The sequence below is a fragment of the Hypanus sabinus genome, chromosome 25 (assembly GCF_030144855.1).
Source record: "Hypanus sabinus isolate sHypSab1 chromosome 25, sHypSab1.hap1, whole genome shotgun sequence".
NCBI lineage: Eukaryota > Metazoa > Chordata > Chondrichthyes > Myliobatiformes > Dasyatidae > Hypanus > Hypanus sabinus.
The window spans coordinates 13,668,760-13,684,246 of NC_082730.1; the positions used below are offsets into that span (position 1 = coordinate 13,668,760).

General features: G+C 42.2%; 1 protein-coding gene across 1 annotated transcript in view; it reads right to left on the bottom strand.

Moving 5' to 3' along the window:
* Positions 1-652: 652 nt before the first annotated feature.
* The window catches only part of LOC132381029 (cell surface A33 antigen-like), a 63,292-nt gene continuing 48,457 nt past the window's right edge, over positions 653-15,487 (bottom strand). Inside the window, exon 8 of the mRNA XM_059950136.1 lies at positions 653-815. Within this exon, the coding sequence (XP_059806119.1) occupies positions 795-815 (21 nt within the window). The 3' untranslated portion in view covers positions 653-794. The remainder of the gene's footprint in view (positions 816-15,487) is intronic.

Genomic DNA, 15,487 nt, shown 5'->3' on the forward strand with positions numbered 1-15,487 from the left:
CGTGCCTTCTCCCCGTTTGCAGCTGCAGCTTGTTCTCTGCCGCACACTGGAGGTTGCTCTCAGGAAGCACATCTCCCTCTTGAACTACATGATCATGCACTTTGGTAGAAGGAATAAACATCTCTTCTGAATGGTGAGATAATTCAATATTGGAGGCGCAAGGGGACTTGGTAACTTTGAGGCATATAGACCATGAGTAATACTTGTATCTCACTGATTTGGTATTGCTGGATTATTAGTTTCAGTCTGAATGTAAACCTCTGACAGGGTGACATTTCACACGGTTCAGAGGCAGGAAAATGTGCTGAGCCTCCGGTGTCCTGTCAGAGGGTCAGACGCTGCATGGGATGAGAGCAACAGGAATGGGTTTTCTTGACCCCAGCCCACTCCCCACAGGACTACTGCAGAGCTTCAGGATATCCTTGCCATCCTGACCCCTCCCAGAGAAAACATAAAGTTTAATTGGAGCACAAAGTTATCCACTGGAAACCTACCATTAGACACTTGTAGATATACATTAAATATCGGATCATGACGTGTTGTTGTAATTCCACAGCTGTACCATCCTGTATCTTCAGAGTGAAGATCCTCCATAGTAACAGTAAATATTCCCTGTTCCGGGTTATCTGTGATTGACATTCATTCACTCCATCCATGTTGATCATTTGTTTCCACTAAATCTGTACATTGGTCAGTCCATCCACGGCACCAATACTTTGCACGTGAAAGGTACTTTGCTTCATAGTGACAATCGATTGTGATCGCTCTTCCCACGAGTCCTGTTACATTTCTCTTCACCCACAATGCACCTGAAACTGAGGGAGAAATAATTGAAATTGCAGTAACAAATGTGGTTTTTCATTCTGACACAATTGAAGACCCTGTATTGGTCACACCTGTAATGTGAACAAGTCATGTCTCCTTTGGTTCCTTAAGGTCGTTATAGCTAGGAGAGGGCGGCTGTGGAGATTAGGTCATATCACCGATTAAGTGCTGTGTGTCTCAGTGTTGTGTGTCTCAAATAGACTGACAACCCAGTACAACTCCTGGCCTTCACATATGGCTTTGCGATTAAGCCCAGTGGAACTGTTTCTACTGACAGGAGAGGGGACAGAGGCAAAATCCAGAGCTGGAGTCCCTACGGCAGTCCAAAGTTGCTTTCAAGGCTGAGTATCAAGAACTCTGATGCCACTGGTGTCAAACTGTATCAGTTTCTGTCGTTCATCTGGATTCATTGGGAGTGTGCAGAGAAGGAGCTTTCTGCTAGGGAATGAGCCGGCTCTCCATATCAGATACCCTGTCTTGCATCCTGGTTTGCATATCACATAACAGAGAGAGTGTGACTATGATTCAGAGACTGACGACTATGTTTTAGCGCCTAACTGTAACCATCTACTCCAGACCATTGAAGAATATTTGATGATGAGACTGAAATATACGAAATCCTGCTGGGCCTTGCCAGGGTAGTGGCAGGGATGATATTTGGATCACCTGGACAATACAAATACGTATGTCAGGATGCTGTTGATTGACTACAGCTCCGTGTTTAACGCAATCATTTCTACAGTTCTGATTGAAAAGCTCCAGAACATTGGCCTCTGTACCTCCCTCTGCAACTGTATCCTCAAGTTCCTAACTGGAAGACCTCAATCTGTGCGGATTGGGAATAACATCTCCACCTCGTGGCCAATCCACACTGAAGCACCTCAGAGATATGTGCTTAGCCCTGTCTCTGTCTACTGTCTCTACACCCATGTAACTGTGTGGCTAGGCACAGTTCAGGTGCCATCTATGAACTTGCTGATCAGACAATTATTGTTGGCAGAATTTCAGATGGTGATGAGAGGGCATACAGGAGTGAGATATATCAGCTGATTGAGCTCTGCCATCTGATTTCCGAATGGACATTGAACCCAAGAACACTACCACACTACTTCTTGTTTCTATTTCTGCACTAATTTAATTTTACTTTATATATAAGTTTACTGTGATTCACCTCTTTTCATTTTCTATGTATTGCAAAGACAGCAGATTTCATGACATATGTAGGAGATATTGTCCCTAGAGGGATGATAGCAGGTGTATCATATTCTGTTTGAGTAGCTTGCTGTATCATCACTCTATTCCAGCATGATGTTCTCCTAATTGGTTGTCTATTGGTCCTCAGGCGGCTGCCAAGTCCGGTCCAGGATCCACACATCCTCGTGCAGTGTAGACACAAGAAAGTGGTGTCTCTGGTTCGTGGTTGGTTCCTTTGGCCGTCCATGCTCCCCGTTTGCAGCTGCAGCTTGTTCTCTGCCACACACTGGAGGTTGCTCTCATGTAGCGCATCTCCCTCTTGAACAGATTTCTTCCAGGTACATCTATTGAGCACAATGTCTTCCCAGCTTTATGATATAATGTTGAATTTCTTCATTCTGATAAAACCACAGAACTATAGAACGTTACAGACACTTCTTGGCTGTGCCGAACCATTTTTCTGCCTAGTCCCGATGACCTGTACCTGGACTTTATCCCTCCATACCCCTCTCATCCATGTACCTGTCCGAGTTTTTCTTAAATGTTAAAAGTGAGCCCGCATTTACCACTTCATGCGGCAGCTCATTCCACACTCCCACCTCTCTCTGTGTGAAGAATCCCCCCACTAATGTTCCCTTTAAACATTTCCCCCTTCACCCTTAATCCATGTCCTCTGGTTTTTTTCTCACCTAGCCTCAGTGGAAAAACCTGTTTGCTTTCACTCTATCTATACCTATCATATTTTCATATACCTCTATGAAATTTCCCCTCATTCTTCTACGCTCCAGGAAATAACATCCTAACCTATTCAACCTTTCTCTGTAACTCAGTTTCTCAAGTCCCAGCAACATCCTTGTAAACCTTCTCTGCACTCTTTCAACCTTATTAATATCCTCCCTGTAATTAGGTGACCAAAACTGCACACAATACTCCAAACTCGGCCTCACCAATGTCTTATACAACCTCACCATTACATTCCAACTCTTATACTCAATACTTTGATTTATAAAGGCCAATGTACCAAAAGCTCTCTTTCCAATGCTATCCACCTGTGACGCCACTTTTAGGATATTATGTGTTCCCAGATCCCTCTGTTCTACTTCATTCCTCAGTGTCCTACCATTACCTTGTATGTTCTACCTTGGTTTGTCCTTCCAAAGTGCAATACCTCACGCTTGTTGATGACGATATTGGAAATTTTTTGTTGTTGTCCACCAGGAGTAGTTTGTTGAACCTCCATCATCTGGAATAAATGATTTAGTTGGGGGGGGGGGGTTGGAGTCATGATTTAGGCATTCAAATGACATGACCAATGCATCAGATTTTCCATTGGTTATCGTGGTAGAAATGCGGCTCATTTTGTCCTCCTCCATTACATTGGTGTTAGTGCATCTGTTTTTAATCTGTAAAATCTTTTCCAAGGTTCTTTGGAGGGATTTTTCCAGGGCCTTTCAGCTGGTCCATAATTCAGCTCCATTCTGTAATCGGGTAATGATCTGAGCAGGTGATGTTTGAACCAGAGAGTGGAGGATCGACAGACTCTGATGTAGAGATAGCAACTGGAGTTTATTCATAAGGATTCCAACAGGGCATTGGTGGCTCGTCCAAGCAACACCACGAGATGTAACGTTTTCAAATCTAGGACCCTGTGATTAGCGCTAATTAGCCGTGCAATTAAATAATATAAGTAAAATGGAATCCCTGAGACTATCAAAATAAACTTAACAAGCTTCAGGAGGAACACCATGAAACTGCATTACAACCAGCGAGATGCTCGAGTGAAACACAAGGAACTCTGAACAAATAATGAATTACCCGATTCAGGTGCTCTGAAACCATCAGAACCCAATGTGTTTTGGGTCCCCGAACAGGCTCTGAGAGCTCTTTACAAATGTAGGAAGGACGAGTATTTGATGGAGGAGAGGTTTTGCAGGTTATGGTCTTCAAGGACTCGTTCCCTTAATGTTGCACAGGGTCCATAAGCATTACTCTGGCGGTATGTTATAATCCAGTTTCGAGTAACTCAAACCTCTGTGTTCCTTCACCATTCACTCAGGTCAACCCAGGTTTCTCTTCCATTCTTCATGTTTCTGAACTCATCACTTCCTGTCTGGATAGAAGGTCTTCATTGAAAACATCCCTGAGCCTCCTCACATGCTTCCTATTCCCCCCCACAGTGTTCTTCACATAGTTGATATTTTGCTCGGGATCCAACATCCACAGTTTCTTGTGCCTCGCTATCAGAGGAGGCAGGAACAGCCATTGGGAACTCAAACAAGAAACGTGACAAGCACATGGATGAAAGGAAATGGAGGGCTAGGTGGGATGGGAGTGTTAGATCGATCTCGGAGTCAGGACAACATTGTGGGACAAGGAGCCTGAACGGTCCGGTGCTGATCTATAATCTAAATATTCTTTCAGAGGAAAGAAGAGTTGCTGGAATTTTCTAACCAATAGTTCTTACCACATTCCTACTGACTCCCAGCCCCACCACCAGAGACTCTATCATACACTTGTCATCCCATCATCTGTGGCCCACTAACTCACCAATATGAATAGTTTTGGACGTGGTGGGGGTTTGAAACACATGGAGGAAAACCAAGCAGTCATAGGGAGGCTGAAAAGCTCAAGGACGGAAATGGGCCGTGTGAGCTGTGAGACAGCAGCTCAGCTGGTGGTGCCTTGTGCCTGCCTCTCATTGACTGTTGAAGAAGGCACAAGTGCTCTCTGCAGAAACAAATCCACTTTAAAATGAAATTCCTATTGCGCCTAAGAGGAATATCCCCACTACAGTGAAGCAAACAGTTATATTCCAGAAAGGGAGCTATGAACAAAAACATGAACGCAGCCAGTTATCAAGTCCACAGAATATGCCCCAATGCTTCATGATTAAAGACTTGTTTGGTATTGCTATTGTGTTAGGTGTGTCTGTGTTCTAAGTCCATGCACTTCTTTGGTTCATTTTCCCTCCAGATACCTGAGCAGAAAGTCTGGGCTGATCTTCCGATGCAGTACTGAGGGAGTGTGCCAGTGTTGAAGGTGCTGCCTTTCATTCAACCCAGATCCTAATATACTGCTCAAATGCACACAAACATCCCATGGTACAGGTTATCTTTCCATCATTGCATTAATGTTTGCTTAATTGTTGAAAAATTTTGACCATTTATGAGGTTAAATAGTCATTGTAAATTGTCCTGTATCGGGCTAGGGTTAAATTAGGGGTTGCTGTGCAGCGCGGTTTGTTTGATTGGAAAGGCATTTTCTGTGGTCTACCTCTAAATAAATTAATAAATAAATATAAGGTATATAAAATCGCAATATTTCATTAAATTCCTCAATGCCAGAGCCTTCTAAGTACTCCAGCCCTGTTATGTTTCATAACTCCAAATCATAAAATTTATTCGAGGAAAAAGACAGAATTCAAGAGATGCTAGTTTGTTTTTTACTTTGAGCAAGGTGTGCATGTATCGCACGATAGCCTCATGATATATGAAATTCAGTTGCTTTTACATATAACCCATAATAGATTATTTAAACAAACATGAATTCTTAATCAAATGATATACTTAAAATATTACTCAACAAGCCCCGCCACTAAGCTTGTATCTGAACTGCCCTCTGAAATGGCCCAGGCAAACACACACGGCTCAGAGCAATAAATTCCACCCTGGCCCCTAAACCTCACCAGAGAATGAATTTAAAAATCCAAAGGATTTTTGAATGACATGGCAGGTTTAATATGGGTGTGAGTAAAATACACCTATGTGGGTGGCTAGAGACAAGAATGAGAAGCAACTGCAAACATTTTTCTTTTACACACAGATTACGTACATTGCATTATGATGTTATTATGATATTGCATGGCATTAGGTATCCCTTCTGTTTCATTCACACTTGAGTGCCTGTGTACTGGTGTGGATTTGTGTGCTATGCTCCTATGGAAAGAAGGAAATTGCAAGACCATTCCCCAGTACTTAACAATAATTTTTGCTGAATATTTTCTGCCTTTATAATCTACACATTTTTAACTATCATTGCTGTGGAAATAGAGCATGAGATCCAAATTAACACTCTTTATCAGAATGTCTATGTCTGGCGGTCACTCACTGGGCAGGGAACAGATGAGAAGAATCGGAACCCACATTGCGTTGGCTGTACAGATGAGACCAGCAACTTGACTGTTCCTCAAAGTTTAGCTCTTAGTGTAAAATAACTTTAGAACAGAAATGTTATGGTGAAAATAAATGAGGAAGAAGGCAGTCAGAAGCCCAGTTGTGTAACCACAGTGAAGCAACAGATGTTTACTAAGAAATTGAAATTTTCTCAGTGCATTTATGGAATAAATCTATTTTCACTGAATGGTGAGCATGGTGGAAAGACACCCTGAGCACAACCTAAAATTATCTCAATTCAGAGGTAAAATTTACGAGGTAAAGATTTCGGATGATGACATTTCATCTCAATTTTTCTGAAGGAATCTGATTGTCTTGAAAGACTAAATGTTTCTTCCTTCAAAATTTGCTGTCAGTGGATTGCAGCAGGAATGTCCAAGTGGCTGCATGCCGGTTGCTCTCCACGAATCAGCGATCATGTTCACAAAACTAAATGATCAGCAACATCAGCAAAACAAAAATGGACTTTAATTGATTAAATTTCAAATTAGTAACATTGAAAACATTGCATTACACTCTAAGATTAACGTTCAAAGCTGTAACCTGTGCCTGAGATGGAATCTCACACGTAGGATAAAGGTCTTTCTCATGAATCAATTATAGGAATCTCAGTGACAATACACTCCACTCGTTTTGGCTACTATGTGGACTCTACAGTCCCAATTAAAGGGGCATAATTCTTCAGTGCCTCTCAGTTCAAAGTTTCAAGTTTCAAAGTACGTTAATTATCAAAGAACGTATGCATTATACTGAAAGAATGCTTTTCTTTCAGTGGTCAGTATGTTTGAAAGCATTCATGGAAGCCATGTGGCCACAATCAGTACTTCTCAGATCTCCAGGAAACTATCTTAGTTTTTTTTTGTGAACCATTGGTTTGAGATACTCCAGCAGAGCAAAGAGCAGCCAACACCCAACACTCCATATCAGATAACTGAGCAAAGTGCAGCCATCGCCCCACACTCCATATCAGATAACTCCATATCGTCCCACACTCCATATCAGATAACTGAGCAAAGGGCAGCCATCGCCCCACACTCCATATCAGATAACTCCATATCGCCCCACACTCCATATCAGATAACTGAGCAAAGTGCAGCCATTGCCCCACACTCCATATCAGATAACTCCATATCGCCCCACACTCCATATCAGATAACTCCATATCGCCCCACACTCCATATCAGATAACTGAGCAAAGTGCAGCCATTGCCCCACACTCCATATCAGATAACTCCATATCGCCCCACACTCCATATCAGATAACTGAGCAAAGTGCAGCCATTGCCCCACACTCCATATCAGATAACTCCATATCGCCCCACACTCCATATCAGATAACTCCATATTGCCCCACACTCCATATCAGATAACTGAGCAAAGTGCAGCCAACACCCCACACTCCATATCAGATAACTCCATATCGCCCCACACTCCATATCAGATAACTGAGCAAAGTGCAGCCATTGCCCCACACTCCATATCAGATAACTGAGCAAAGGGCAGCCAACACCCCACACTCCATATCAGATAACTCCATATCGCCCCACACTCCATATCAGATAACTGAGCAAAGGGCAGCCAACACCCCACACTCCATATCAAATAACTCCATATCGCCCCACACTCCATATCAGATAACTGAGCAAAGGGCACCCAACACCCCACACTCCATATCAGATAACTCCATATCGCCCCACACTCCATGTCAGATAACTGAGCAAAGTGCAGCCATTGCCCCACACTCCATATCAGATAACTGAGCAAAGGGCAGCCAACACCCCACACTCCATATCAGATATCTCCATATCACCCCACACTCCATATCAGATAACTCCATATCACCCCACACTCCGTATCAGATAACTGAGCAAAGGGCAGCCAACACCCCACACTCCATATCAGATAACTCCATATCGCCCCACACTCCATATCAGATATCTCCATATCGCCCCACACTCCATATCAGATAACTGAGCAAAGGGCAGCCAACACCCCACACTCCATATCAAATAACTCCATATCGCCCCACACTCCATATCAGATAACTGAGCAAAGGGCACCCAACACCCCACACTCCATATCAGATAACTCCATATCGCCCCACACTCCATGTCAGATAACTGAGCAAAGTGCAGCCATTGCTCCACACTCCATATCAGATAACTGAGCAAAGGGCAGCCAACACCCCACACTCCATATCAGATATCTCCATATCACCCCACACTCCATATCAGATAACTCCATATCACCCCACACTCCATATCAGATAACTGAGCAAAGGGCAGCCAACACCCCACACTCCATATCAGATATCTCCATATCACCCCACACTCCATATCAGATATCTCCATATCACCCCACACTCCATATCAGATAACTCCATATCACCCCACACTCCATGTCAGATAACTGAGCAAAGTGGAAGAGACATAGAATCAGTGGGAGGAAATGAGACAGCGTTGTGGTTGAAACATTTACTTCTTCATTCCTCTGTATTCTTAGTGGAGTGGCACAAGGTAAACAGCAGAGCCAAAGGAGTTCATCAGGCTGGGTGAATTAATGTTGGACTGAGGGACTGAGGGAAACTGGTAAATATTGGAGTAAGGGAATTAATTCCAGAATGGATAAAATACTCAGTGACAGCACAAGAGGTAACAAGGGAGGATTTGCAAAATTGGATCAAGTTAATCCACCAGGGCATGTGTGAAGAACAAAGGTAGAGGAATAATAAGACACAATAGTGAAAATGTTCTATTGCATTTTAAAGCAAGAATGGAGTAGGAAATAAGTAAAATAAAAGCCACATTTTGGCTGTGAATAGATGCTTGGAATGCAGCAAGCAGCATAGAGAACTAAGAGGAAAGATGAGCCATAAGTGTGACTGGGTCTCCTTTCTCCTGAATGGTGGCCACAAATGAGAATTCTATATAATGAAATGATTTGACAGAGTGGATATAAGAGCAGAAGGAGACTACTCAGCCTCTCAAACTTGCCTGCTATAGAACATGATCAGGGTCAAGCCTTGTCCCTGCTGGATCCCCATAGTAATCGATCCCTTCAGCTTGGCTACTTTCTCCTTACATACAGATAGTGACATAACCTCCACGAACTCGCATTCCTGGTTAAACTCCATTTGCCAACTTTCCACCCAACTCAAAATGCCTACAGATGTACCGTGGAGAGCATTCTGACCAGTTGCATCACCATGTGGTATGAAGGGGCCACCACACAGGATTGCAAACCTAGCCAGCTCCATCATGGGCTCTGGCCTCCCCAACGCTGAGAACATCTTTAAAAGGTAATGCCTTAAAAAGGCAACATCCCTCCTTTAAGGACCCTCCCCATCCAGGATATGCCTACTTCTCATTGCTACCATCAGGGAGGAGGTAGAAGAACCCTAAGAGATACACTCAACATTTTAGGAATAGATTTTCCCCCTTAACCATCGGGTTTATGACTGGACAACAAACTACCTCACTATTTTATTTTTGCTCTCTTTTTGCATTAATTTAATTTATTTTAATATACTTCTTTTCATAATTTATAGTTTTGAATTACATATTGCACTATACCACAGCTGCAAAACAACAAATTTTACACCACAACACACACAAAATGCTGGTAGAACACAGCAGGCTAGGCAGCATCTATAGGGAGAAGCACTGTCCACGTTTCGGGCCAAGACCCTTTGTCAGGACACCATGGACAATTGCCCAGGCAAACACACGCGGCTCAGAGCAATAAATTCCACCCTGGCCCCTAAATCTCACCAGAAAATGAATTTAAAAATTCAAAGCATTTTTGAACGACATGGCAGGTTTAATATGGCAGGGTTTCGTCGAGACCCTTTGTCAGGACAATTTTACACCATGTGATATTAAACCTGATTTTGTTATTTACATAATCCATTAGATCTAATTAAAGGCTTCTAACATCCTCATTCCAATTGGCCCTCCTGCTTATTTTCCTGTCATCTGAACGTTGGAACTTTAAATTCTGACCTCTCCTTCCTTAATTGAGGACTAAGGACTGACCCTTGGAACACATCACTGGTTACATCCCGATAACCTGAAAAAAGACCTCTTTATTCCAGTTCTCTGTCTTCTATGCAATAAATATTTTTCATTCCCTCAAGCCGAATAAATATATACCTTGTCCACCATCCATTTAAGTAGCACCTTTGTAATGCCTTCTGAAAATTCAAATATTCTTACATCAAAGTGTTCTCTCTGTTGACTGCTTGCTACATTCTGAAAGCATATTAACAAATTTGTCAAGCATTTCATAAAACTGGATTGACAAGAACAGTAATCAGAAAGATATACCTTGTACTATGTTGGTTTTCAGAATGATTGCATCTCGTTTCTGAATTTATAGATTGCATGGTTGTTGCATTTGTTAGGTCAAAAAAGAAACATCATAATATTCAGGTTCTATTGAGACAAGGAAATTAAGTTGAGTTCCGCGTTATTTTCACTTGCTATCAGACAAGAAAGCATGATTGTCAGATGAAACTTTTGGCCTTGGGTAAAGAGCCATTGGGTTCATGAAATTGTGGTGAACTACATATACCGGTCTGGACACGCCCTCCCCCTCCCCCCCCCCCCCCGCTGACTGCTCCTGTGGCTCCTCCAACTGACCGTGGCTCCTCCCACAGACCCCGGTGTAAAGCGATTGGAGACCCAGCCCCGGCCTCAGTCTCCAGGATGTAGTGTGGTGGTCAATTGCTGCTTGTTCTTTCTTCCAGCTAATAAAAGCCTATATCTCGCCTCACGTCTCCGAGAGTTATTGATGGTGCATCAGAAATGGTGTTGTTTCATCAGTGTAACTGACTGTCTGCTCTAGGAAGATAGAACTAGTGTGTATAATGATTTTTGACCAACTTGGACCATGAGCAATTCTAGTTTCTCACTGATCAGTTACTGTCAGTTATTTGTTTAAGTCTGAATGTATACCTCTGACACTGTGATATTTCATACAGTCCAGAGGCAGGAAATGCCATTTGATCACACACAGTATACAGACAATATAATTCATCATACCAGTCATTTTCCATTTTAATTAAAATTAAATCTGTCCTGAGACCATCACAAAGAAGGCACTACAGTGCCTCTACTTTCTTAGAAATTTGGGTAGATTTGGCATATCACCAAAAAACTTTGACAAACTTCTATAGGTACACAGTAGAAAGCACCCCTAATCATTGCATCTTGGCCTAGTAATGAAACACCAATGTCTTTGAACAGAAAAGTTTACAGAAAGTAGTGGATACAGCCCCATTCATCTCAGGCAAAGCTTTCCCCACCATTGAGCACAGTTACATGGGGCACTGCCACAAGAAAGCACTATCCAGGCCATGATCTTTTCTCACTACTGCAAATAAGCAGGAGGTACAGAAGCCTTAAGTTCCATGCCACCAAGTTCAGGAACAGTTATTACCCTACAGCCACCAGGCTCCAGAACTAGAGTGGAAAACTACACTCAACACAACTCCAAACTCATTTTCCAACCTACAGACTCAATTGCAATGATCCTGTACAACTGATATTCTCAGCTTTATTTATTTATTTGCAAAGTTTGTCTTCTTTTGCACATTGGTTATTTGTCTTTGTTTATGTATGTTTTTCATAAATTCTATCGTATTTCTTTATGTTCCCATAAAAGACTGCAAGAAAATAAATATCTAGACAGTAATCTCAATGCATATACTTTGATCAATTTTATTTTTGACTTTGACTTTGAAATGGGATCACCATCAGAACTGGTCAAAGACGTATTGGTATTCTTTGCTTAGGAAAATGAAAGCTGATCCTAGTAAGGCATAAAATTCTACTGGACAATCAGAAATTCATTTAGATAAGTGTAAATACTGTGCTTACTCCAGCAAGTCAGAAGTGCTGTACTATGTGACAAAAGACTCAAAGTCTTTGCCTCATCACTGAGGATGTGTCAGTGTGAAAGTTAGCAATACAGTCTCTCTCTCTCAGCAACAGGAAACCTTTCTCTTGTGGTGTCCAGTGGTATGACTGTGGAATGGGAACAAGTTGCAGACAGTCCTGGAAAACTTCATCACCCTACCAGGAAGCTGCCAGGATGGGGGGGGGGGGGGGGGTCCGAGATACAAGGAGAGGTTGTGTAGAACAGGACTTTATTCCACAGTTTGTAAGAAATTAAGGTCCACCTGATAGAGGTGTTTAATATCATGAACTGCATCGTTAGGGTTAAAGCACATAGACCTCTTTCCAAAAGCAAGGGGACATGGATTTGCAATCAGCAGTGAGAGGTTTAAGTTTGAAGTCTGAAGCAGAATCTTCACAGGTGTGTATCTGGAATGAGATGCCAGAAATAGTGTTTGAGGCAGGCACATCAGAAACCAGGTAAGTATATGGAGACCGTTCTAACTAGTTGCATTATTGCCTGGTTCAGAGGGGCCACTGCACAGGACTAGAAAAATCTGCAGTGAACTGGAGACTCAATCAGCCAGCTCCACTATGAGCCACTAGCCTCCCCTCCATCAAGAAATCTTCAAAATCTTCAATAAGTGGCATCTATCATTAAGGATCCCCATGACCCAGGACATGCCCTCTTCTCATTGCTAGCATCAAGGAGGATATACAGGAGACTGAAAATACACACTCAATGTTTTAGAAGCGCTTGTTCCCCACCTCCATTGGATTTCTGAATGTACGATAAACCCATGTACACTACCTCACTATTAATTTTTTAAAATTTCCCTTTTCCTGTCTTTACACACCTCTTATGCTCTATAATGGTCAAATAAATCTACATGGTCAGCAGTAATGAACAAGAAGGTAACAGTTCCTTACTACAAAAGTAATCCATTTTGTCCAGCACATGAAGAGAATCCTGAAAAGAGAATAAGAAAATGTTTCTTCAACTGTATTTTAAAGAACAACAGTTGTGAACCAGAGAGAAAATATATTTAATTCCATTGTTTCCTTCACAGAATTTTGTACAGCATTAGAAATACTACTTTTAAGGTAAATGCAAAATAACGTCCTTTGCAATGTGTCTTCATTATTTATCCAGATTTTTAATTAAAAACAGTTTTAATTTTGATTTACAATTAGTAATGGGGTTTCAACCATATTGATAAAAGGCATGAATTGTAGAAAAGATTTGAAGTCTTTCTCTTCGGTTGTCCATCGGAATCCGATGACGACGTCCACTCCTTTAGCGGGGAGATCTTTGATGACTGTGCAGTCCTATCCTGGACCCTGGACAGTTAAGGACCCAGGACCCTATCCTGGACAGTTCTATTGCAGGTGGGACATGTATATGTGGTAGTGGCGGTAGTGATGGCAACCATGGCTGCATTTCTCCTGGCTCTCTTCTGCTGTCTTCTGATTATTCTTTCCATCTCCAGAATACAAACCCCGTCCCTACACAGCTATCACCAAGTGTTACGGTCAGCAGCAACATCCTCCAGGTCCTCAGGTCTGATCTTGCACTTCCTTAAAGTATTCTTCATCTGATCCTTATAGCACTTCTTCGGCCCTCCAGCTGAGCGTTGACCATGATGTAGCTGGCCATATAACACTCTGGGGGGTTGCTGACATGGGGGCATCCTTATCATGTGCCCCAGCCACTGCAACTGATGCTGGGTGATCATGGCCTCAATATTCAAGATTTGAAGTATATTGTTATTGAAGTACATATACAGAGTACAACTCTGCGATTCGTCCTTCCAGAGGCAGCCACAGAACAAAGGAACGCCATGGAACTCGTCCAAGAAAACATCAAAGATCCAACACGCAAGAAAAAAGAACGGATTGTGCAAATGGCAAAAAGCAAGCAAACAGCACGTAGAGTATCAAACATCAAACCATTAGTTATCAGTTTAGTTCAGGCCAATGCGGGCTGCAGGACCATTCTTCACTTCAATGCCCCAGTCCGCATCGATTGCACCAATTGAACCTCACAAAAGTAGCAAAAAAAAAGTAACCAGAAACAATGAACACATGCAACATAAACCTCAAAGTCCCCCAAAAGGAGTCCACAGCCTTGGTGATTAATGCTGGCAATGTGCATCCCAAGACTCCCGCGCTAACAGGGCAGGTAGAGTGCAATTTCAAGATCAGTCCTCAGTTGCTGAGTGTTTGCACCTTTACAAGCTCACCATCACTGTTGTGGAAACGGTGTATGAGACCCAGACTGACACAGATTATCAAACGTCCAGCTCTGTCTGTCACTTACGAGGCAGGGAACAGATGAGAAAATTCAGAATGCTCATTATTCTGTTCAGGGTGCAGATCAACACTTACCCTTTCCTCGTCTCATAGCCTTTGAGGCAAAAATAAGAGGAAGCAGAAAGCAGGAAGTCTGATAATTGAACCATGGTGATGAAGTGTGGAACCCAAGAATATCAATTTCTCTCAAATATATTATACAGAAAGTATTAAGACACTTTTCATCGACTGGTGCGTATCAAGCAAGAGAGTTAAAATGATTTTAGGAGTGGATAACACAAACAAGAAGGTTTATAACGAATTTTGAGATGAAGAATAAAAGATTAAAATTGTAGAGAGGAAGCAGGCAGGAGGAAGCTTGACAATGAAACATTCAGCCCTTGAAACCTCACATTCTGAAGCACTTTCAGCACATGAGAAGAATTTAAAGTAATTTTCAATGAGTAATGGCAATGTTGGTAAGAGTTATAATGCTGGCAGGATTGGCTAGTGCAACTGAAGCAATGATATTTTGGTGAATTTTGAAGTGAGTATGAAAGGGTATGAAGTATAAAGTTTGAATAAAAGCTCCCCCTCACCCTCCCCCAATCCACCCCCAGCACCCCCATGCACCTATGGCACAAGGATTTAAAAGTCTACAATTGGGAGGAAATTTGTCTTGAATTAAGTGTAAAATTGGTTGGCTTAACTTTTGGAACTGTCCACTGGCTCAGGTTTGCTCAGTAGAAAACATATTAACATTGTATTTCAAGACCTACAATATACTCATTGTATTTTTTCCATTGTACCATGTTCAGGCTACTGAGGGAAATTTTGATCTTTTTTCCTTTGGACTTGTACATCACAAATTGGCAGAATGAATCCAATTTTAGATCTCCAGCAGAATTGGAAAGTAATTGTGAGTGATGGAGAAGGAGTGGGAAACAGTGTCATTGCAGTAGATTATAGGAAGGTTGTCAATCTGTCTTCACTCTGAATGAACCATAGAGAGAAATAACCCCCATGAAGCAGAAGGCACATGCTGTCCAGCTGGAATGCACCTGACAAACAACTAGTGACAGTCGTGGTCGCTTGTTTGACCGAGGC